Below are 22,708 nucleotides of genomic sequence, written 5' to 3'. Positions count from 1 at the left end.
GAACCTTTTTCATGCCAACCTCAAAAGAAACTTCATGTTTTTAGCTTTATTATTAGTAACAAAACATGAAACAAAAAAATAAAATTCTCTGTGTTATTGTAGGTTTTTACCTTAAAATAAAAAGCACAACTTTTGTTTGTGATTTGGCGCTATGTAAATAAAATTGAACTCAATTATATTGAATCTATGTACAGTTGTGTTCATAAGGAACTAAAATAAGCTGTCGCTGTGTGTCCCTTCAAAGTGTGTCACTGTCACGACTTTGGTGGAAACTTTTGTCCGACTGACCGGTCTGACCTCATTCCCTCAAAACCTGAGGAAGAATTCATGCCTGTTTCACACCAACATGTCTACATTTTTTCAAAGGTTTTAAAGTCCTGGAGTTTTAAGGAAAGTCGAGTAAAAGGAAACAAAATTGAGTCAGTGTATTATCATTTTCATTTGTATTTCTCTCAAAGGTCAAAGGATTACAGTAAAATCAATAAAACACACGATTATCGCTCTTATTTAAATTAATCTATAAAAACCTCATCCTGACTACATTAAAAAACATGCTGGGTCATCTCTTCCCCCAGAAGTCCTCCCGTCTCTTCTGAGCGCGCTCCAGAACGGCAGACGCCATGGAGCAGGAGGCTCCAGAGCGCCATGACAGCACAGAGACCCTGTCGTCTGGGTAACAGATGCAAAAAGAAAAAAAAAGTCAAATAATTGTCATTTTAATTAGAAGGAGTTTATCTTAAAAGACATTTGGTTCACCTTCGTCTGAGCCACAGCCTCCGCCCGGACACGGACGCTCCCTGAACCTCAACCCCAGCTCACCTAAGAACATGCACAACAACCAGATTCATTGATCAGTCGCTAGCAAAGACACACACACACACACACACACACACACACACACACACACACACGCACAGATTGCCTCCTGTGGTACACTATCTTTCCCTGTGTTCAGGTCTCAATATGAAATCCGAGCTGTTGAGAAAAATGAAATCTGAAAAGAAAATGAGAAGGAAGTGAGGAGCGGAGGGGAAGGCCAGGCCATCCGCCTGTCTGCAGCAGGAGGAGCTGCTTGTATAATAAGATAAGATAAGATAAGATAACCTTTATTAGTCCCACACGTGGGAAATTTGTTTTGTCACAGCAGGAAGTGGACAGTGCAAAAGTTATGACGCAAAAATTAGAATACAATAAGAATAAATACAGTACACAGCTGTACAGAATAGAATAAAATAATATACTATATACAGTAGAATAAAATAGAATAAAAATATACAATAAGATAAAAATAGAATACGAATGCTATATACAACTGAGTAAAAATACAACGATGCCAGAAAAGATTATTGCACTTAGTGTTATTGCACATGTGTGGATGTGTGTGTTTGTTCAGTTAAAGTCTTTGTTGTGGAGTCTGACAGCAGTGGGGAGGAAAGACCTGCGAAATCTCTCCGTCCCACACCGTGGGTGCCGCAGTCTCCCACTGAAGGAGCTGCTCAGTGCTGTCACAGTCTGCTGCATGGGGTGGGAGATGTTGTCCAACAGGGATGACAGCTTAGCCGCCGTTCTCCTGTCACTCACCACCTCCACTGGGTCCAGAGGGCATCCTAGAACAGAGCTGGCCCTTCGGATCACCCTGTTCAGTCTCTTCCTGTCCCCAGCAGAGATGCTGCCGCCCCAGCAGACCACACCATAAAAGATAGCAGAAGCCACCACAGAGTCATAGAAGGTCTTCAGGAGTGGGCCCTCCACCCCAAACGACCTGAGTCTCCGCAGCAGGTACAGCCTGCTCTGCCCTTTCCTGTAGAGGGCGTCTGAGTTATGAGTCCAGTCCAGTCTGTTGTTCAGATGAACACCAAGGTACCTGTAGCTGTCCACAGCCTCAATGTCCATACCCTGGATGTTCAGTGGTTGCAGTGGAGAATGCTTGTGCCTGCGGAAGTCTACCACCAGCTCCTTGGTTTTACTGGCGTTGATCTGGAGGTAGTTCAGCTGGCACCAGTCCACAAAGTCTTGAGTCAGTCCTCTGTACTCCTTGTCGTCCCCATCAGTGATGAGGCCGACTATTGCAGAGTCATCAGAGAACTTCTGCAGGAAGCACTGGGTGGAATTGTGGGAGAAGTCTGCAGTGTAGATGGTGAAGAGGAACGGAGCCAGAACCGTTCCCTGTGGGGCCCCCGTACTGCAGACGACCCTGTCCGACACACAGCCCTGAGTCCTCACATACTGTGGTCGGTCGGTGAGGTAGTCCAGGATCCAGGTAGTGAGGTGATGGTCCACTCCAGAGTTCTCCAGCTTGTCCTTCAGAACCGAGGGAAGAATAGTGTTGAAGGCACTGGAGAAATCAAAGAACATGATTCTCACAGTGCTTCCAGCGGTCTCCAGGTGAGCGAGGGAACGATGTAGGAGGTGAATGACGGCATCATCCGCTCCAATGCCAGGCTGGTAGGCAAACTGAAGTGGGTTCAGTGATGAGCTTGTTAGGCGCCGAAGCTGAGCCAGGACCAACCGCTCCAGGGTCTTCATCAGGTGGGATGTCAGAGCCACTGGCCTGTAGCTGTTGAGGTCCTTGGGGCGTGAAGTCTTTGGCACTGGTACAACACAGGAGGTTTTCCAGAGCTGTGGGACTCTTCCCAACCTCAGGCTCAGGTTGAAGAGGTGCTCCATCACCCCACACAGTTGGTCCGCGCAGGACCTGACGACCCTCGAGCTGATGCCATCTGGGCCCGCTGCCTTCTTGCCATTAATCCTCCTCAGTTCCCTCCTAACCTGGGTGGTTGAGAGAGACAGGCTGGAGCCTTGTGTTGAGTGTGTATTGGATGCTGTTGTTGGGGGTGGGGAGGAGTGAGCAGGGTGAATAGAGGAGGTGTGAAGTGTCTGAGGTGGAACAGCAGCAGTGGGGGTGGGTGAGTCTGCAGCCGATGTTGCAGACTGCCTCATGGCTGAATCAAATCTGTTGAAGAAATGATTCAGTTCATTTGCCCACCTCACATCCCTCCCAGGCAGAGAGTTCTGCTGTTTGTGGCCTGAGATGGTTCTGAGGCCTCTCCAGACTTCACCAACGTTGTTTTGCTGAAGCTGGTTCTCCATCTTCTGCCTGTAGCTGTCCTTCCCATTCCTTATCAGTCCCCTCAACTCTCTCTGCACCCTTTTCAACTCCTCTTTGTCTTTGGATTTGAAGGCCCTCCTCTTCTGCTTGAGGACAGCTTTAATTTCTGGGGTAATCCAAGGTTTGTTGTTGGAGAAACACCGTACAGTCCTGGTAGGTACGGTGTTATCCACACAGAAATTAATATAGTCAGTAATGCATGTAGTAAGGACTACATGCATACAAGTAATCAGGACTGAGGAGTAATTCATAAAAGTGTGCCAGTGTTACACCACGCTCTCCACATTAAATGTAACACTTTTCATGTTTACTCAAAAACTGCCAAAGCATGTAGTTCCTCCAACTCCTCTTGAGGCTCCAGCAGTCAGTCAGTCAGTCAACACAGGCTCACATGATAAAAATCTGTTTACAGCAGAAATAAACATGTTCACAGCCTGATACAAACACTGTTTTATCTCTGTAACTATTGTCTTCTTTCATAACAGATCCACAGGAGCTGAACCTTTATTTAGCTTACCCCGGTTGAATTGAAGGCCTACAGTCTGTATTATTATATATATATATATTTTTTTTATTTTATTTTTTTAATTATATTATTATTATTATTACTATTATATTGGCCTCTTTGACTGGCATGTATTTTATTGATTGAAAGGTGCTAGCTGTCTGCTAGACTTCACCTCATCTAACTGGAGTCACTGAACTCTACCTCTAGACCATGTTTGTGCTGTTGATGTTTTTTGTATTATTTTTAATACAATTATCTGACCAATAATATGACTGCTGTATTGTAACTGTGCCAAAAGATCGTCCAAGAACTCGGAGCTCCAGTTTTGATGAGTAAGTCTATGCTAACTAGCCAGCATTAATTATTGGCTTAGCACTCCAACCTGTTGCTCAAACACAGTCACTTGCAGCTACAGAGAACAACAACGTGGTAGCCAGAATGCTACATTTAAATCTCCAAAGTGGAGACTCCATCTTTAATTTACAGTCTCTAATGATTAACCTTATGTGTAATTTCATGAAGGAAGACCTGTAATCCCTCACCTCCCTGCTCACTTGGCTATTCAGCTGCTAGTCTATTCTTCTTTTTCCCATACTGCCAAACTTAATGGTGACATCATTGGTTTAGTCTAATCATTGTCTCCCTCACATTCTGTGAGCCAATGAGCCTTCATGCTTTCAATCTCAGCACTCTTCTATCAGTCTGCCTGTCAGACTGAGACCTCCCTCCCCATCTCTTCTTCACCCTGGTCTAACCACTGGAGAGTTTATTACTAAATTCTGTTGTGAGATAAATCAAGTTGAACTCTTCCAAATGATCACTCCTCACTGAACTATGAACAGTTTATGAATCGTATGTATGAAGGTCTGAGGTCTCATCCGCTTGCTGAGGGGATAAGAACATGGCAAGAGGTCTGAAGAAGACGATGATCTCTAATCCTAACACGGTTTTGGAGGCCACTTCCAACCCTTTAACACAACTTGATCCTGATAGGCTGCAGGAATACTAATAGACTGAGTGACCAATCAAAACTTAGAGGCAGTTTATATAAAATGACACCTTATTTAGAGCAATCCTGCCTGCTGATGAGCTTGTACTTTAAATCTGTTCTAACTGCTCAGTAACAGAACTGGTGGCTTTCTCCAGGTCTTTCCACACCACTGCACAGCCCAATCAAGTGCCTTAATTCCAGTTCTGATGCTCACCGTTGTGCTGAAAGTCCGGGTGTCTCAGGGTGCCCTGGAAACCATGCAGCGGGGCCGGGACAAGAGGCGGTGGCGCTGCAGCAGGTGAAAGTGTTTGCTTCATCCTGATTGGTCTAAACGAAGGGCTGGAGGCTGATTTGTGGTCATGGGCTGGGCTATAGGAGACAGCGATATTGTCTGACCACGCTTCCTTACGTTTGGCTGGTGTTTCTGACCCTGCTGCCATGGAAACAGCCGACCCACATCTCTGAACACAGAAAGAATCACATCAGTGTCACAAGCCGATATCATTTAAGTTCAGATGATCTATACTTTCATCACTACCTGATGTTTGAGTGGAGAAGAGCCATCAGTGTTCCTCAGTTTCCCAACCAATATAGCGCCTCCTGCAGGACAATCACAGGCATTAATGTATTTATGTGCTGGCAGTAACATCTGCTCATTTACACCAATTTATTTATGACTCTACCAGCGTGGCTTTGCATGATTCACAGATCACAATAATCCTTCTTTATCTTACACAGGGCCTTAGTGCGGACCCTCAGTTCATTCTCTGTCTGAAAAATTCTGTTTTAGCTCCTCTCCCTTTAACACACTCTTCTGATTGGTAAGCCCTTCGTATATAGGCTCTTTGACATCACACAGCCCTAAAAGCAAAAAAAAAAACTGTGATAAACTGAGCTTCTGGCTCACACTGACTACTTGACTTCATTACCTGAAACATTGGTCATGTTTAATAATAAAATCCATCAGTAGAACAAAAGATAAATGTCAAAGTAAGTAATGGGAATATGCATAAGTCTTTGGGATAAAAGAATGAGAATTACAGCTGACAGATATCAGAGGTTTTTTTTACGTGTTGGTCTTTCCTCATGGATTCCGATGAACTTCAATCCATTCAGAATGTGTAATTTCAGTTTAGTTAATATTCTTCTCCCAGGTCTTGGCAATCGGGAGACAAAACATGACCACTCTGCTTTTCTACAACTGGTAGGGTTGGTGTTGGATTCCTGACGACTTGGACCTCAAACACTTAAAAAGCAAATAAAAAGCTCAGATAGGAGCCAGTGGGTTTAAGATCTGGTAAAAAACCTTTTTAACCTGCATGCAGTTGATGCCAGATTAAATGTGATTAGGTCACAGAACTCGAACTCGACTCGAACCAGCTTAATGTTACAGGTTACACTGCATCTATTTACTTATTAAATATGAAATTTATCTATCTAATGTGAAGGAAAGATGTCTGCATACCAGCAGCAGGGGTGGTCAGGTCGTGATGAGTCCTCTGAACCGGCTTCATTTTTATCTCGGGAGTTGGCAGCCTTCCTTCCTCTCTATGCGCGCGCACACACACACACACACACACACACACACACACACACACACACACACACACACACGCTTTGATCTGAGTGTCAAACTTTTGAGTCACTGTTTTCTTCAGCAGAAATGGAGCTGAATCGAGGCCCTTCTGTCTCCTCTCAGACGTCACGTCGGTTTCATGTGAAGTAACCAGCTAATGCTAGCAGACGACTGAACCTTTAAACCAGCTGCAGCAGACCTCATCTAACCTGTGGGTCTGTCCTGGTCTTTATGATTGATGATGTCATTCCTTGGTGCTGCATTTGATTGGCTGTAGTGTGTTCTCATCTACAGAGAGGTGACAGATTGAAGGGAAAAAAAACAGACGAGTATCCAGGATCTCTGACAGTTTATCCTGGTTTTTCCTTTCATTTGTCACCAGCCTCATCAGGCTTATTTCCTTTATTTTTCTGGATAACTCAAACTTCAATCTGACCTTTTAAAATAATTTCTTCTTCTATTTTTTTCTCATTTTTTATCAATAAACTCCTGAGATTATCTGTCAAATCCAGTAGAGACAGTCCCTCCATTACTCTGCTATCCTTTCACAGAGAACAGTGAGAGAAAAGAGAGACTGTAAAGAGGAAACTCACTCATCTGTAGTTTCTTCTTCTTCCTGTTTTTCCTCTTCTTCTTCATCTTCTTTTTCTTCTTCCCCCCAGGCTGTACGGCGTTCAGCAGGAGGTCCCGGTACGGCTTGTTTTTTTATTCGTGTGTCCTTGCTCATTTGCTGTGTTTCTGAGCCTGCGATGGAGGATCTCTTACTGGAGTGACTGAACAGACGACAGAAATCAGCACAGAGCAGCGTTCAGTTCTTTCTTTTACTTCTAACCAGCTGCATCTCTCACCTAGCCAGGTCCAGGGGCTCCACACAGGAAGTGCTGTAGCTGTGGCGGTCAGGTGAGGAGTCGGGGGGAAAGCAAGGGGAGGCAGGGTCATTAGCTGAGACCGTAGTGTCCGTCGGCTCCCACAGAACATTGTGTTCGGATACCAGCTGGCTCAGATGGTCTCTGGAAAAGTTGGTCCCCCAGGCGCGATGACGATACAACAACGCCTTCTGCCTCAACTCCTTCACCTGGAAACAAATAAATGGATCATCCCACCTTCTAAGGAAGAAGTCTTTATTTCCAGACATTTTTTGCTGGCTGTAATAAGCAGCTCATGGAGGTTAAGACTGTAACTGAATTCCCGTAAGAACTTAGTTGGATAGCTGTTTTAAAGCATTATCTAAATGAACTTCAGATAACTGGCCACAGACGCCAGTCGGTCAGAAACTGTATGAGTATCAGAACTGTAAACACTGTGTGCGCGGTGAGTCTGACACCAGCATTATGAAGTTTGCGGATGACAATACAGTCATTGTGCAGAGATGAGGCAAGACTGGAGGCCAGGTGGAAAATAACCTTTCTCTAAGTGCAGATAAGATCAAGGCATGTACATGTGTGATCTCACCTGGTCTTGCAGCATCCAGCAGCTTCTAAAGAAATCACAGCACAGACTTAACTTTGCTGAAGAAATTTGGAATATCGGCCAAAGTCCTTAGCAACGTTTACAGATGTGCAGTCGCTACCTCAGTCACAGTGCAGCTTCAGAACAGGAAGACTTATCTCCTGCAGCTCAGTACATCTCAGGAGCAGCCTTGACGTCACTACAGGACATTTACACCTACAGGATTGTAGGGAGTGTCCATAACATCGCCTACCCAAACTTCTGCCCTTCAGTATATGCTACAGTGGTCTGAAATCAAGGGCAGACTCCTGAATAAGACAATCAGTACTGCCCCTCTCCTACCCTATCACTGCTGTAACTATTATTATCTGCTATTGCACTTTCTCATTTCTACTTCAATCTAGAAGTTTTCAGTAGAAAAATTTACATTATCTAATACTGAAAGCAGAAGATCAGGTGAGGAGCGAAACCAGGAAAATGGTTGTGATTGTTTCACTGGGATTCATCCTCCAGGTTGAGGCTGTCGGTGTGGAACTCTTCTGTAACGTCCTGAGAGGTCAGACACTCAGAGGAAACGACCAAACTGTGGTGCACTTTTCTTCCCATGACTTCATCCACTTTCAAAAATCAAAATAAAGATGATATAATCCAGACATGAATGGTAAATGGGCTGGTACTTACATAGTTCACCAGTGTGTGAATGTGAGAGTGAATGAATAGTGGAATTGTAAAGCGCTTTGAGGGTCTCGAAAAGCACTATATAAATGCAATCCATTATTAATATTATTATTATAGTGCCTTTCAACTCAATGCTCCGTGCTCAAAGCACTTTCTACCACAGATTATTTTTAGAGCCTAACTCCTGCGATAAACGAGGGACCACTGTATTAATATAGAGATCCTCCAGATTTAAACTGTATTACCCTTCCAGGACCTGAAGCTCAGGAAAGCACTCCACCAACAGCCAAATCCATCTGTTCTCTGATTGGATTGTTAAGTTTGTGATTGACATGACATTGACCAATCAGCTGAAAGGAAGAAAAATTGGGTCAAAATTTGTGCTTGCAAGTTGAAAGTCACACACAGCCAGGGAACTTGAGCGCAGAGTTTTACACATAGTATTTTGCTTTGTATCTGTAAGCAGACCTTAACGAAAAAAAAAAATTGCAACTTGTGTAAATATTTTTTACAAACAAGTACAAAATATTTATGACCACAATTTGAGCCCATATTTCTATGCCACTGAAAAGTAAAAAACACCAGAGTGGAGTGGTTTCAACTTAACTTCCACACACATAGGTCACCGCCAACCTATCTAGGGTTAGGGTTCACTTCCAGCCATTTCTGCAAGGCTTTGAACACGCATATGGAAACGCTTTAAGCAGAAAACGTTAAAGTTGAAATAAATGTTAATATCTAGTTTTTAAAAATGTGCTAATTTAGCATGCAGCTAAAACAAAACTTAACTGTAACACTTGACAGGTTCCTGGTGACCTCAAGGATGTTAACTGGGTTAATTAATTTAACAAGATTAATTCGATGAACTTTTAACATTGCTGCCATTGTACATTGTTTTCTTTACTCTGAAGTTTGCATAGGAATGCTATGAAACCCCCTTATGGTCACAGAGGGGGATTTCTTTTTTCTGGATAATTTCTCTGTTTACTTGAAGTAAAGTTTCCATTGTCTGTGACCACATAAAAAGGCTGAGATACAGCATTGTGTGTTTAGCAGAAAACTGCAGCTGTTTGTGACCACAGCGCGTAGTTACTGTCTCAGCTGTGACTGTCAGGTAGTCAGGTAGTCTTCACTGACTGTAACGGTGTTTGGTGTTAATATCCTAACTGGAACACATCAGTTAAAGTCTTAGTGGAAGCTTCTGTATCCCTGAACTCCTGTGGTGTAGTGCTGACACACCACAGCTATCAAACAAGAACCACAGCTTTAAACAGCACGGACAGATACTTCCGTGACAGCATACAATCGACCACACATGATCTTTAAGTCTGAGCAGTAACCGTAAGCAGCCAAAGCCTCGGCAGCTTTATCCTGCCTTCTAAAAAAGGCAATAAGCAAGAAATGCATCATGTCACATCATCAGTCCTTTCTATAGCATCTGCACAGTGGGATAAAGGCAGGGATAAAGCAAAAGGTTTTGAAGACGGATGCAAAAATTATGTCAAAAATATTCCCTGTTAGGAAAGAACTTTCTAATTGTCACTCTAAAGGAGCTCCAACAAAAGCAGCAGCTACAACAATATTTCTTAATACACTTTATACATTTACATTAAGACTGGCTGAAGATAATTTCAGTCCAGCAGTTACTCACCAGACTGCCTTTAGAGCGTCAGGGTTGCCTGAGGCAGCTTCCTAATGATTTAGCACCTCCTGACTTTTCTTATTGATGTCAAATACATTGTTATCAAGGTGTTTCTACACAGGACGAGGTTAAAGCAACAAGACTGACCAGGAACCACTGGATCCCAAACAAATTCAACAACGTATAGAAATAACCATTAGTGACTTTGGTACCTCTCAAAGAGTCTTGAACTATTATACCTAAAGCTTGACAGTGTTACATTCTGAAGAGTTTTTTTCATGTAAAGGATCCTAAGACCATCCCCCTCTGCTGTCTTTGACTACCAACAACATTAGACCCTCAAAAAATTCTACAGTTTGCAATCTGAGTACAAAGAGGAGCTCAAACTACATAGGGTCATGCCATGCCTGAGTCCCTTTCATTCACTGCTAAACTTTACAGAGGCACATGTTCAGTGTGGTGTCCTCTTTTGTTGGCTCATACTGCATCCACTGATCCTGAGACCCTCCACATCTTTTGAGCCTTTTTAGAGACATGAAATCTGATAAATCTGCACTTCAGCTTCAGCTGATTGTTTCATATGTGCTCTGAGAGGTATAATAAAAACTCAGAAAACTCTGTCAGCAGTCCAAACATTTCCAGATCTGTATGTGCTCCAATGAACCCTTCTGTCCTAAAAGTTATACAAAGATGACAAATTTAAATACTTGCATGTTGACTATATTGTGCAGCCTGACAGATTCGACAGTGAATGCTGCAGTCCAATCATGCCCAAGTTACTTGGAACGCAGCAACATGATGAGGCAACAAGAGCATGTGTGAATAATCGGAATAGAGTGGATCAAAAGACAACACAAATTCGTAGAAAGTGTGTTGGTTGGTGCACGTGATTGGCACATTAGCAAATTAATGAGTGAGCAGGAGGGAAGTGCTGAACAACAAGTTTCCTGCAGATTTATGGGAAATGATTTAAAGGTTTGCGCAACCAAATGTGCATTTGCTCAAAAGTTCTTCCGCCTTTCTCAGATCATGCTGGGATCAAAAGTTAACAATGAAGCTGCTAATAAAGATGCTGATCTGCTCTGATTGTGTAATGTGTCACAGTAGATTCTTGTAAAAAGTCACCCAACCCTGACCCCAGCCCAACCCTGGATAACCCTGACCCTATTCTGAAACCTCAGAATGTTTCCAGTCTGAACCTAACCGAGCAACCCAGCACCAGTAAGCCTGACGCTGCACCTCTCTCTGACAACTGTCGCCCTGATGAATTCACAGCTTGTGACGCCAGCCGACAACTTCCCTGCACACACTGGAAGTTTTTGAAGGCCACCGCAGGCTTGGAAAGCTTAACCAGATGGTTACACCTCCCACAGATTCACTGATCTTATTTTCACTGAGCAGCTGTTTCTGTGTGAAAGAATCTGCAGCACAGGTAGCTTTAATCTTCTACTGACTTTATTAGACAAAACCCTCAAAAATATACTCCTGAATGCTACTTCACAAAGTTTCCTGTGAAGAGTGGAGGTCTGGTTTTAGGAGGGCGGAAATTCACAATCAAACCACATTAAAAGACTTTTGTAAATGCTTGCTGTTTACAGCCAGTTATGCAATACATATGTTAAAGAAAGGGACAGAAATATGTGCCCGACGCTGTAAGATTTTTGACCTTGAAGCACCTCTGTAGTCGTGCGTGGGTTATTTCCATTTATAAATGGAACTGGTCTGACCCACTTTAGATCAAACTAGGCTGCATGCTGCCCACGAGCAAAGATCAGTCTGATGCCCCTGGAATCAAATATAAAGTCAATTCCGGTTGTTTTGGTCTTTTTAAGTGTCAGACAAACTTCTGACTGACAACTAGTTAGCCAGCAAGTGTGCAGAAAAGATGGTGATGGTGAAAACGCTTTATCACTGGACTCCACACCCATCCTTCAAACAGTTAGGCCTTTGTGCAGCGTGTTTTTGTAGATACTTGCCTGCAGAAAGGCCTTTTCTCCAGAAACCCACTTGCGCTGTGTAAGCTGAATGCTGATTGGTTGAGGAGTAGGAAAAGCCAAAATAGCTACCGCAAGGTTGAAGAGGAACAGGAGAAGCTCGAATGAAACGTCAAAGATTTAAAAAGACGGCATGAGACATAGAGACAGCGGTTGCAGTGGACACGTTCACTTTCACTTCAGATCTTTAAAGAACTTCACTCTTCTCTGTAGCTGATGGACCAGCAACACCCAAAGCTGGAGCGGCCCAAAAGCCAGCTGCACCACAGACTCTGGGCACTGCCTCCATCAGGCAGCAGATGCTCTCTGCAGGGGAAGCAGGAGCTCACTATAAGAGCAGCAAAGCAGCAGCATGGATGGAGCTGCAGGAACAGCTTCAGGAAATATTCAGTTGAAACAGGAGAGTTTAAAGTGTTTCATGTTGCTGTGACAACGCTTTCCATCCATCTGGTAGGAGCATACCTGTGTGTGTGTGGGTGTGTGTGTGTGTGTGTATGACTAAGTCTGACATGTTTCCCTGAAATGAAGCTCTGTGGTTTCACTGCTGACACTAGCACTCTGGTTTTCTATCAGCAACATACAAACACACACACACACACACACACACACACACACACACACAGACACACACACACACGCAAACACGCACACAGAAACACACACGCACGCATGCACACAGAAACACAAAACAGGAAAACACACACTCTATTCAGGCAGCATTGAGGGTGATCAGTGATCAATGCTGATGACTGGGGCTTACAGTTAAACATGGTTAAATACTGTTTGAAACACTGAATGTTAAACACGTTATTTTAAATCCTCCGGTGTGTTTGTCTGCTGCTGGATGGTGGAAAATGTCAAATTCAGAGTGAGGGGAAGCTGTGTAACAGTGCAGAGCAAGCACCCAATCTGACCCTGACTCAGGAAATCAGTTAACAGGTTGTGTGAAAGATAAGGAGACAGAGATGAATGGGAACGGTTTCAGGCATCTCCAGACACTTTCAGACCTGTCACATGAGCTCTCCTCAGTGCAGAGAACAAGGCACCGTTGGAGGCCCGACAAGCTTTGGTGTTCTCTGTGAAGGAAGGTTGAGCTGCACTGTGAGCAGAGGGCCCACTGTTAGAGGATGGGCACTGTGATTGGGTCATTTTGTAGGCTTTATTTCTGTAAATTTGTGGTTTTGTCAGTTTTGGTCCTCCATATAACCAGGTAAGAAACAAACTTTGAACCTCTCTCTTCTGTGCTCTGCTATGACCTCTGGTCAGTGTCTGATAGCGTCTCCACCTGCATAACTATACATAAATTAATATGTGTGAAACAGGCTGAGCACTGTGAACGGCTTCGCCGGATCCTGACCTGTTGGGCAGCGCTGTCCATGGCTCCGCCTCCCTCTGGGATCCTGCAGAGGGGAGAACGAAAGCTCGACTCATACTCTGTTAACATCCTGCCAGACACAAACAAACGATTTAATGAATTAGTTTATGAGCACAAAAAATGAGCAACACACACACACACACCTGTATCCTCTCCGCACTTGGCGCGGAGGGGGCATATCTCTCTGAAGAGCATCCCGCTGGAGGCGGGGCTTCTTCTGTGACTCCTCCTTCCTCCTCCTGGTGGTCTGTAGGTTGAAACAGAACAGATGTGTGTGTGCAGCTCATCAGCAGCTGTGGCTGTTTGCTTAAAGAGGTGTTACACTTAAACCTACACCATCACTGATTAATGGCTTTAAAGATGAGTAATGGTATAAATGCCTCTGGGAACAAAGGCTTTAAAAAATATGAAAATAGAGTACACAGTCAAAATGCTCTGCTTGGTCCCTTCCTCAACTCAACCTCTGCTTTCTGCTTATTTACAGTGACTTTCTTAGTCTGACATACATCCATTACAAAGTGCCATTATACTCAAATCTTAAAAAAAATCACATTTACAGGTCTTTGTGCTTGAGTCACACGCAGAAATCATAAAATTTCACAGAGCCGACCTCACTGAATGCATTCAGGGTTGTTTTAACTGACCTGGAGTCTGCTCTGCATGACCACTCCTGCTCATTTATGGCTCGAGACTTCCTGGAAACTGACACTCACAGGTCTCATTTCTCCCGCTTCTGTTCTGAAAGCAGAGCTTTTAACTGTGACACACTGGTAATGGAGTCTTATCTGCCTATCTGACACTCTTCTTCACCTCGCCAGCAACTCTGTCTGTCATACTCCTCATCTCTTCTCTCTCTCCTAGTCTCCTGCACAAAACCAATAAAATCTAACCCAGTCAGCCCTGGAGGTTGACGCTTGGCGGGACACAAAGAAGAATCGTCTTGCCTGCAGAACAGCAAATGAATGTGGGGCAAAGTCTTCCTACTGCAGAATTACATATAAACTCAAAGATATAAGACAGAAAAAAAAGACATGAACTGGTTTGGTTTCCAAAAACACTCGAGGATCCAAACACACCATTAACCAAAGTATAAAGTGCAGAAATCAGCATCAGGATGCCTCGAGCTGAGCCTCTACCTTTCACACTGCCTGTGCCAAGCAGAGGTTTAGGTTGTTGACCTTCAGGCAGAGGACCATCAGGTTGGTGTGTGACCTTCAAAATACTATGTGACTTTTCAGGGCATAGTTCACTACACTAAGTAGGTCTTCACATCTGCACACATCTGTACCTTGTATGTTTGGAAGAGCGGGACTCTCTGACCCTCCAGGTGTTTCCGAAGCCGGGGGCCAGCAGGTGGCGCCAGACCCTGGAAGCTGCACTGATACTCTGTTTTCATGGAGACAGGGTTTATCTTGAAGGGCGGGACAGACCGGCTGCTGGAGTGCAGCACCTAGAGAGCAGAAGTGATAATCAATCAATGAAAAGATCCACAGCATCCACAGGTGTGATCATCTCGTTTCCACCTTTCACTCTGCGCCCCTGTATCTGTGTTTAAAGCTCGGTGCTGACCCCTGCTGTGCACAGCAGTACACAGTGTGCTATCAAACCACCCAGAAACTCTGAGTAAGCAGTGGCATATTCATCAAAGGGTAAAATCTGTGACAACCACATATGATTACCACAGTAAAAAACTATACAAAACAGTTGATTTACACAGTATCAGCACTTTGTGGCATTCATGTGCGACTGATCTGATCAGAAAATGTTACAGAAATGAATGTTTGTGACTTAATTTTATTTCAGTTCCGGTTGTGAAATAAAAAACTTTACAAATAGAAATTCATTTCATTTCTTTGATGTGAATATTTTACTTTTATGAATGCTTCCATTTATTTAGATACTGTTTCAAATGACTCACTAAAACTGTACGTTTATCATTAAATGCACCACAAAGAAACAAGCATAATTCCTAATATTATCTATTAACTTTTTTACTCTTTTTCTTTAATTTTTCTATTTATTTTATTTCTGTGTTTTATTTACAGTTGTACACAGATGATAAACTTTTGCAACTTTTAAAAATAAGATGCTTTCATAAATTTAACGACTAATAAAAACAAGACAAAAAATGCAGCATGTTAGAAACTCTACAAAATGACTCTGATTGGCTGAGACTTTTATGAAACTCACTGTCTTTGAAATTATGATCTCGAACTAATTTACTGGAAATATATTTACAGTTTTTATTTTTCTTGCACTCGGCAGTTTTTATTGATCGGAGTGTGCTGGACACAAGGCCCCTCAGGGTAACTTCCAGGTCACACCTGAGGAGCACCGCATGTTTGGTTTATGAGCCGTCGGTGGGCCTGCTCTGCAGCAGCACACCTGGATCTGTGGGAGCTCAAACCTAGGTGTGCATCTGGTCTCACCTGCTCTGCAGTCAGTATGGGCGAAGCAGCAGCGGCTGTTGGCTTCTTCCATCCAAATTGTCTGTGATACTCTGAGTGTTTCCCTCCTGACCTTTGACCTCCTGATCTCAGCCCCACCTTTTGTCTCAGCGCATAATCAATCTACAGGACAAGAACATGACATGCTGTTGGATAGTCTTCAAAGAAACAATGAGGATTTGTCAGTTTTTGCAGACTTCACCTCAGCCCCTGATGGCGCTGGCTGCCCGTTAGCTGCTGTTGTCACAGACTGGCTGGGCTGTGGTTGGCTGTCAGGCTGCAGGGGACGGGGCTTCACTGAGGAGAAAAAGAACATGAAACTGCGTGTTGAACATTCAGAACATTAAAGGTCTGTCGGTCATCTGGAGCTGGTTTAGTTTCTCTTTGCTTTATGATATTTGAATCAGTCATCACGTAGCTGCTGCTCCATGTATTTACTCACCAGGTTTTCCATCAGCTGCCGGTTCCTCAGCAGGTCGTGGTCCGGCTGGAGTTTCCGGCTCTGTGGGGGATCCGGGATTTGCTGTTGGTGGATTGGGCTCTGGGGAGGGCATCCTCCTGTGGGCTGAGTGGCTCCTAAAACCTGGCAGTTTGAGAATCATCAAAATTTCCGGCTCGTTCTTTCACTGATAAGACAAACACGATCAAATGAAACATCCTGGAGAGTCTGACCTTTTAGTTAAAGCTGTTTTAGCAAAATGAACTAAACTTCAGGCTTAATCTGTAGTCAGAGAACAGTGTGAACGACTTCTGCTTTCCTCCTGCTGTTCAAATTGGCCTCTTTGTGGAGGCTGTTAGAAAGAGCAATGAAGGTAAACAGGACTTTGTGACTGAATGCAGTCATCCTTGAACTCCAGTGTGACGCTCACATTAAAGACACGTGTGCCACAGCTGGATGTCAAAGCTGGATCTGCAGCCTCTTCTACTTCATATACACCTTCATTATGCAGCAGCAGCATGAGGTTCCTACCAGCAGAGGGCGCTGCTCTGTGAGCCAGAGAGTGCTGCTGCTCATCACCTGGAGGATGGAGCAGAGAGGTGGAGGACTGAGCTGGGCCTAGAGGCCTCCTCAGGCGCTGAAGACCCGGCTCCCTGCTGACACCTGACAGACGAACATCTCATGTGTTCAACCACTTCATGTCAGAGCTCAGGTGCAGCTTGTGTTTGTTTTATTGTGGTGGTTTCGTGTTTCTTACCCATCTCATCGGAGCGAAGACCAGCCAACGGCATGCAGCGCTGAGGAGACGCATTTCTGGAGCGGGAAACACCAAAGCTCTTCTGATACTCAGTCTGACTCTACAACAAAGACACAGAGGTGCAAAGGCTCACAGGATGGAAACAGGTACAAGGTATGATTGAAAAAACTGCTGATCAATTAATCATCAATAGATTAATTATTTTTTAATATAAATATTGGAACTTGTTGCTGTGCAGGTAGATTTAAGGTCCTTACATCCACCGGTTAGTTTCAAAATAAAACTCTGCAGTTTATAACAGTTCAGCGCCAGTTCTTCACGTCTTTGTCTGAAAAATCATCTTTCAAAATAAAAGCAGTAATATGGTGCACTCTTAAGCGAAACAGCTTCAGGTCGACGTGTTTTCGGTGTTGCAGTGAGGTGTATATTGTGTTGAATGATTTGGATGGTCTGACTTCATCGGATTAAATCCAGATTAATCCCTCCTCTGCTATCACATGCAGACTGAGGGTCAGGATAACTCATTGTGCAGCATCTGCTGCTAATGCTAACACCTGTTGCGTTGTTTACCTTGAATCGGACGGTCATGGCGCGCTTGCTGCTCTCCAGACACCGCGAGAAGTCACCCCTCTGTCATCACGCGACAGGTTAACTCGTTAACTAGTCGGTTAATGTGCTATAACTAGCTAACTAGCCTGACCAACATGCTGCTAACGACCGGCTCCGCTTCTCTCTTCGGACTAAATCACGGAAACAAGCTACCCCGGTTGCCATGGCAGCTTAGTGTCGTGCGCAGGCGCGTCCACAGCGGGGCGGCGTAGGACGGTGCGTCACTGGACCGACATATTGCTCCGGGATATCTTATGAAGGCAGAGGTCCAAACAGGGTAAAACCACCATTAAAGCACTTGGATGTGTTACAAATGCTACAGCGCTGTCTACGAAACCGGAAGTTTACTTAAATAAAAAATGTTTTAACTTATTATATAATTATGTATAATAATATATTGCCTAATATTTATTTTACAATCCTGCAGCTTGTAAACATCAAATTAAAATAACGTAATTATTTCAACACGTGTACTGACCTGTCAATCACGTGGCTCAAAGTCGTCAAACGGCTAAACAGAAAACTGGACAGCTGTAGCTCAGATGTGAAGGTCTAATAAATGGGTAACAGATTCAACAGACAAATATAATTCTCATGAATTTCCTGGTTACATTATTTTAATTATTTCGTTTACGTAAACCAAGATTTAAGTCAGTTTAGTCGGGTTAAAATGACTATTATTTATTGTGATATTTTAACAGTGAGATGTCCCACAGGAGGTACTCACCTGTGAAAAATCATACCATGGTGTTTAGTTTTCTCCTACTGGAAAAGTCGAAATGCAGCATAGACATCTGGTATTTTATATAGAAACAGAAACGGACACGTTAAATCCAGCTGAAGCAAGTGCTGAAGAGACAAAACCGGCAGTTCCTCCAACGTCCACCAGAGGCTCCCATTTAAAACCATCCACCCTACAGCCTGGTTAAAAAAAACATGCTGCCTCTATTAACATTTTTCTTTTTAACAACAGCTTTGCAGAGAATTATGTTTTACAATGATTTATGTTCACTTCAGGCTCCAAAAGTGAACAAGATGGTAATGTTTAGGCTTCATAATGCAGGAACAGTTGACAGCATTGACATCACTAATGATTCAGGTCATAATCTATTAAACATATATTATTTCATTCATTAATCTTCAAACAGAGATTCTGATCTCAGTACCACCAGATCTGATGGTTCTTCACGCTGAAGATGTTACGGATCAGTCGGTCTTCTGTGGGTGACGGTGTGTGGGGTTTACACAAACCACTTGTTCACCACTTTGGTGGTGATGTGATAGATGTGATAGAAGTATTAGATCTTATGAATTCTATGACACTAAGCTTCTAGTTCCCACAGCTGCCACCTTCCAATACCCATGTTTCCCATGTTTCACACTGATGCACACTCCCCAACTTCAGGCCATGACATATATGCTCTTGATGCAGATCCCCAACATCTGCCTCCACATCCGCACACAATGCGGCTCAGGTGGTAGACCAGTTGGAAGATTGGCGGATGGTTCCTGATGCTGAACTCAAGAGTTTCCCCTGGTGCATCCATCAGAGTGTGAGTGTGTGTGACTGGTTGAATATGTCCAGTAGTAGGAAGTGCTCTCTGAGTATTTAATGTCCATCTTAGTGGCTCCTTGGTTGTCATACCTGGCAGCTTCATCTCATCCTGTTTGTGCAAAGCGAGGTGTAGGCCAAAGTCCAGGTCGCTGAGGCCTTTCTAAACAGCTTCAGGGTGACAAAGAAGAGGAGCAGAGATAGGACACAGCCTTGTCTGTGATGCTGAAGAAGTCCCAGTGACCATTTCTTGGTTTTGCAGCTCAATCGTCGACACAGATCTTTGAAGATGGTAACTAGAGCTCGAGTGATTTGCGCCGTTTGATTTCTACGAGTGGCTGAAATTCAGAATGACTCCACATCACAGGTTGCTGTTACAAAATTGCACCACTTTTATTCATTTAAGGCTTTTTAGTTTTTAACTTTACATTTGGCTTCACTGCCCCCTCCCCTCCCCCTGCCTCCCGCTGCCACTGTGGGTTTCCGTACTGGGAAGAAACCAGTTCAGACCATTTCAGCACCAGTGTTTAATCTCCCAGCAGCTTACTGGGTGGTTTTTTTTTTCCTTTATTTTTTCAAAGCTGATACATCACTGGTTGAACTGGTTTCTTTTACATTTCACTGGTCATCATGCCATACAGAGAAAAAGAAGCAGAATTATATCAGTACTGAGAAAAAAAAAATAAAAATAATTTCTTCGTATTGTGAACTGCTCATTCCAGTTTGCATTCGGCTGTGGCTGCCATGGTCACTTTGACCTCACATCAGATTGAGGACTGGAAAGCAGAGTGAAGTATGTAAATGTGCCTCACATGGTCTGTGACACACTGTAATGCAGCTGTAAGAGTGAACTTTAATGCTTAAACACATGAAATGTAGTCAGATTTTTCTTTTAGTCACATTTACATGTTCATATCTGCTTACAGCTGCCGTACAGCAATACCACTTCTATTAAATGTTTACATGCTGCTCTTAAATGCCAAATACGGGCACTTAAAGTGAAGTGTTACCATCTGCACCTATTTACTGTAGCTGTCAAGACCTCAGTGCGCTTTAAATGAAGTGTGTAAAGACTTTAACACACGTCTGTTTCTGTCCAAACACTCAGTCCTGGCTTCGCGTCTTCAAAGCAACAATTGCAGCTACTTTTCAGTCTGCAGCATCGTTGCAGATGTGTGAAAATAAGGCCTAGCTCCCTTTCTCGTGTTTTCACACAGCTGCTTCTGTTGATTCGCACACGATTAAGAGATCTAAAGAACTTTTTTCCAAAACATCAGACTTGTTTCTTCTTCTTCTTAAACCACACTGACGCCTTCAGAAGTCACAGGAAATGACAAATGGCACCACAGCCTCTTGGCGAAGGCCCGAAAGGTCAGAGTGCAGCCACGGCTGGCCAGCGAAATGACTAAAAGTTGTTTCTGAGGATGAAACTCCCGCTTTAAAGCCAGAACCCTTAACAAACTCACTTTGAAGCAGTTCTAAACAGATTAAAGGACATTTCAAGCATTTATCACCTCATTTCCCCTCTTAATGAATTACTCATAACCATAATCAGCTATAATCACATAAATGAATACATAATATGAAGCGTCTCTATTGATACATGAAGAAATATTTTCCAACACTGAGAATACACTGCAATGCACAATGTATATGTGAATAAACAGTTAAAATAAACATAATCACACCATTATATGTAACTAAATATGCTTGCTAATCATCATTAATCATCAGTCATTAACTGCTAATACACCAGTTATGGATACTGTGTAGGAGAAGTGATAAAATATACTTAAAAATGGCCTCATATTGTTTTAAACTGTCATGAAAGTGGCTTATAAACATTATCAAGAGTACGATGGGGTGTATTTTTTATAATCCGTGTTTGTTTTTGGCTATAAAAGGTGCTGTGCGCTGCCCCTTGTGGCGTACACAGAAACACCTATTATACCTGCAGCTTTCAGAAATAACAGCAGTAGGTGTTTTCTGCTTTACGACCAACAGAGGCAGTAATGAGCCCCTCCTCTGTTGATATTACAAGAATAAAGCTGGAATCATCATAACGTGCTTGCAAGAAACAGTTGGCGATCGGCCTGCCGCAGCCACAAACGGCTCTCTGGCCCGGAAGCTTCTGCTCGTGTCATGCAAACTGTTGCAGCAGCACCTCCTGGAGGTCAGACCCGGTACTGGCAGAAACATCAACATGCTACATGACTGAAGACACTGGAGGAGACCCAGAATACTGACAGCAGTACCCTGCTGATAGTACAACACTGTGCACAGCAGCACTCACAGAGGTCACGGGTCCAGCAAGCGTTTCCCGTGAGCTGACCACGCCCACAAACACATATTCAAAGGATTTTTTCTGTGGGTTTAACCCCCTCCGGCTGGACTGCAGCCATGCTACTATTAAACTGAAACACTGAGACTTTATGTTTGTTCTTCAACTGATAAGAAAACACCTCCATCTATCGATGCTAACAATTTAACATTTAAGTATTACTCAGCACGGTGCATGCTAAAGTGTTAGCACGACGTACCAAGAATACAAGAAACTCCGCCTTATCCTGATTGTATTTGGGAATCCATCCATCAGAAGCTTAAAGGGGACCGATTATGCTGTGTTAGTTTTTTGTTTATTCTTGAAATCTTGACTCTCATAAGCTTTACTTTGTTCCTCATAATTTTGACCTTATTTCCAAAATCTTGACTTTTTTAAAATTAAAATCTTATTTCAGTTTTATTCTCAAACTCTTGACTTTATTGTTGAAATACCTACATCATTCTGCAACTTTATTCTGACAATACAAACACATTTTTTCCCTAATATGTTCCTGGTACTCCTTTCTAAACTTTAATGCCAGATATTTATTTTAAACATGGCCATAGTTTTAAATAATGGGATGAAAACGTGTGAAAGTTGTACCTGTACACACAAAGCTCAGGCTTCAGTTTGTTTTTGGTGCTGCCCCTCTGCAGGCTCCCATCAGTGGACCGATAAGAAGAAGGCGGGCTTTCAGGGATGGGGATGTCCTTAAAGCGACGGGTTAAAATGGCTCATTTTAAGCAGATTAGCCCAGAAGCTCCAAAAAGGGCCGGGAAAGGACAGTAAGGGCATTAATTTACTTTTAAATCAGGTAAAACTGCTCTAGTGGAAATAATATAGAGCTGAAAAAGAGCATGACAGGCCCCCTTTAATATCTTATCAGTTAAAGTGACTAAAGGACCAATAATTCAGTGTTTCAACCGCGCAGGTCAAAAAACGATCATTACAGAAAGTGGCCTGCTTCACTGTTGTTACGTAGCTCACATACACTCACAAACACACACACAAACACACACACAGAGTTAAGGTACTGGACCAGTGTGAGTCTGCTGTCAAAAAGGCAACATGTCCGCCCTGAGCAGCAGATCAGGAGTCAGCTCGCCATGCTGCTATGGCAACAAGCCACCTAACATCTTCCCGTTATATCTATATTCTTCCTGATTCCGCCCAGTTTGTTAACTTTAGGCTAATTTTAATTACGGCACTGCTATCAGCACAGTAAGCTAACCTCTTGACCTGCTGCTACAACCCCCAAC

At 43.3% G+C, this 22,708-nt stretch overlaps 1 protein-coding gene and 1 long non-coding RNA gene across 7 annotated transcripts; one reads left to right on the top strand and one right to left on the bottom strand.

Annotated features, from left to right (window-relative positions):
* Window positions 1-420: 420 nt before the first annotated feature.
* Window positions 421-18,584, bottom strand: mdm1 (Mdm1 nuclear protein). Of its 5 annotated transcripts, XM_082510315.1 has the most exons (17): window positions 18,302-18,584; window positions 18,053-18,126; window positions 16,966-17,065; window positions 16,740-16,871; window positions 16,212-16,352; window positions 15,972-16,066; window positions 15,752-15,892; window positions 14,611-14,772; window positions 13,466-13,569; window positions 13,305-13,392; window positions 7,033-7,259; window positions 6,778-6,957; window positions 6,074-6,156; window positions 5,147-5,208; window positions 4,823-5,069; window positions 757-819; window positions 421-669 (listed from the first exon to the last, which is right to left on the bottom strand). In XM_082510315.1, the coding sequence occupies exons 3-17, from the start codon at window positions 16,997-16,999 to the stop codon at window positions 560-562; spliced, it is 1,869 nt and encodes a 622-aa protein (XP_082366441.1). In that variant the 5' UTR covers window positions 17,000-17,065; window positions 18,053-18,126; window positions 18,302-18,584; the 3' UTR covers window positions 421-559. The 5 variants fall into 5 exon arrangements, with proteins under 5 accessions (XP_082366441.1, XP_082366439.1, XP_082366440.1 ...); XM_082510313.1 differs by lacking the exons at window positions 18,053-18,126; window positions 18,302-18,584 and adding an exon at window positions 17,536-17,919; XM_082510314.1 differs by lacking the exons at window positions 18,053-18,126; window positions 18,302-18,584 and adding an exon at window positions 17,536-17,918 and having other exon boundaries at window positions 13,305-13,347.
* Window positions 18,585-18,747: 163 nt separating this feature from the next.
* On the top strand, window positions 18,748-22,703 carry LOC309692112. Of its 2 annotated transcripts, XR_014272225.1 has the most exons (3): window positions 18,748-18,804; window positions 19,007-19,127; window positions 19,389-22,703. It is a non-coding gene; the product is annotated as an uncharacterized lncRNA (long non-coding RNA). The 2 variants fall into 2 exon arrangements; XR_014272226.1 differs by having other exon boundaries at window positions 19,007-22,703.
* The last annotated feature ends 5 nt before the right edge of the window (window positions 22,704-22,708 follow it).

This window comes from Aulonocara stuartgranti, assembly GCF_965226115.1.
Source record: "Aulonocara stuartgranti genome assembly, chromosome: 17".
Classification (NCBI taxonomy): Eukaryota; Metazoa; Chordata; class Actinopteri; order Cichliformes; family Cichlidae; genus Aulonocara; species Aulonocara stuartgranti.
Note: the sequence above shows the minus strand (reverse complement) of the source record. Positions and strands in the feature narration are given on the sequence as shown.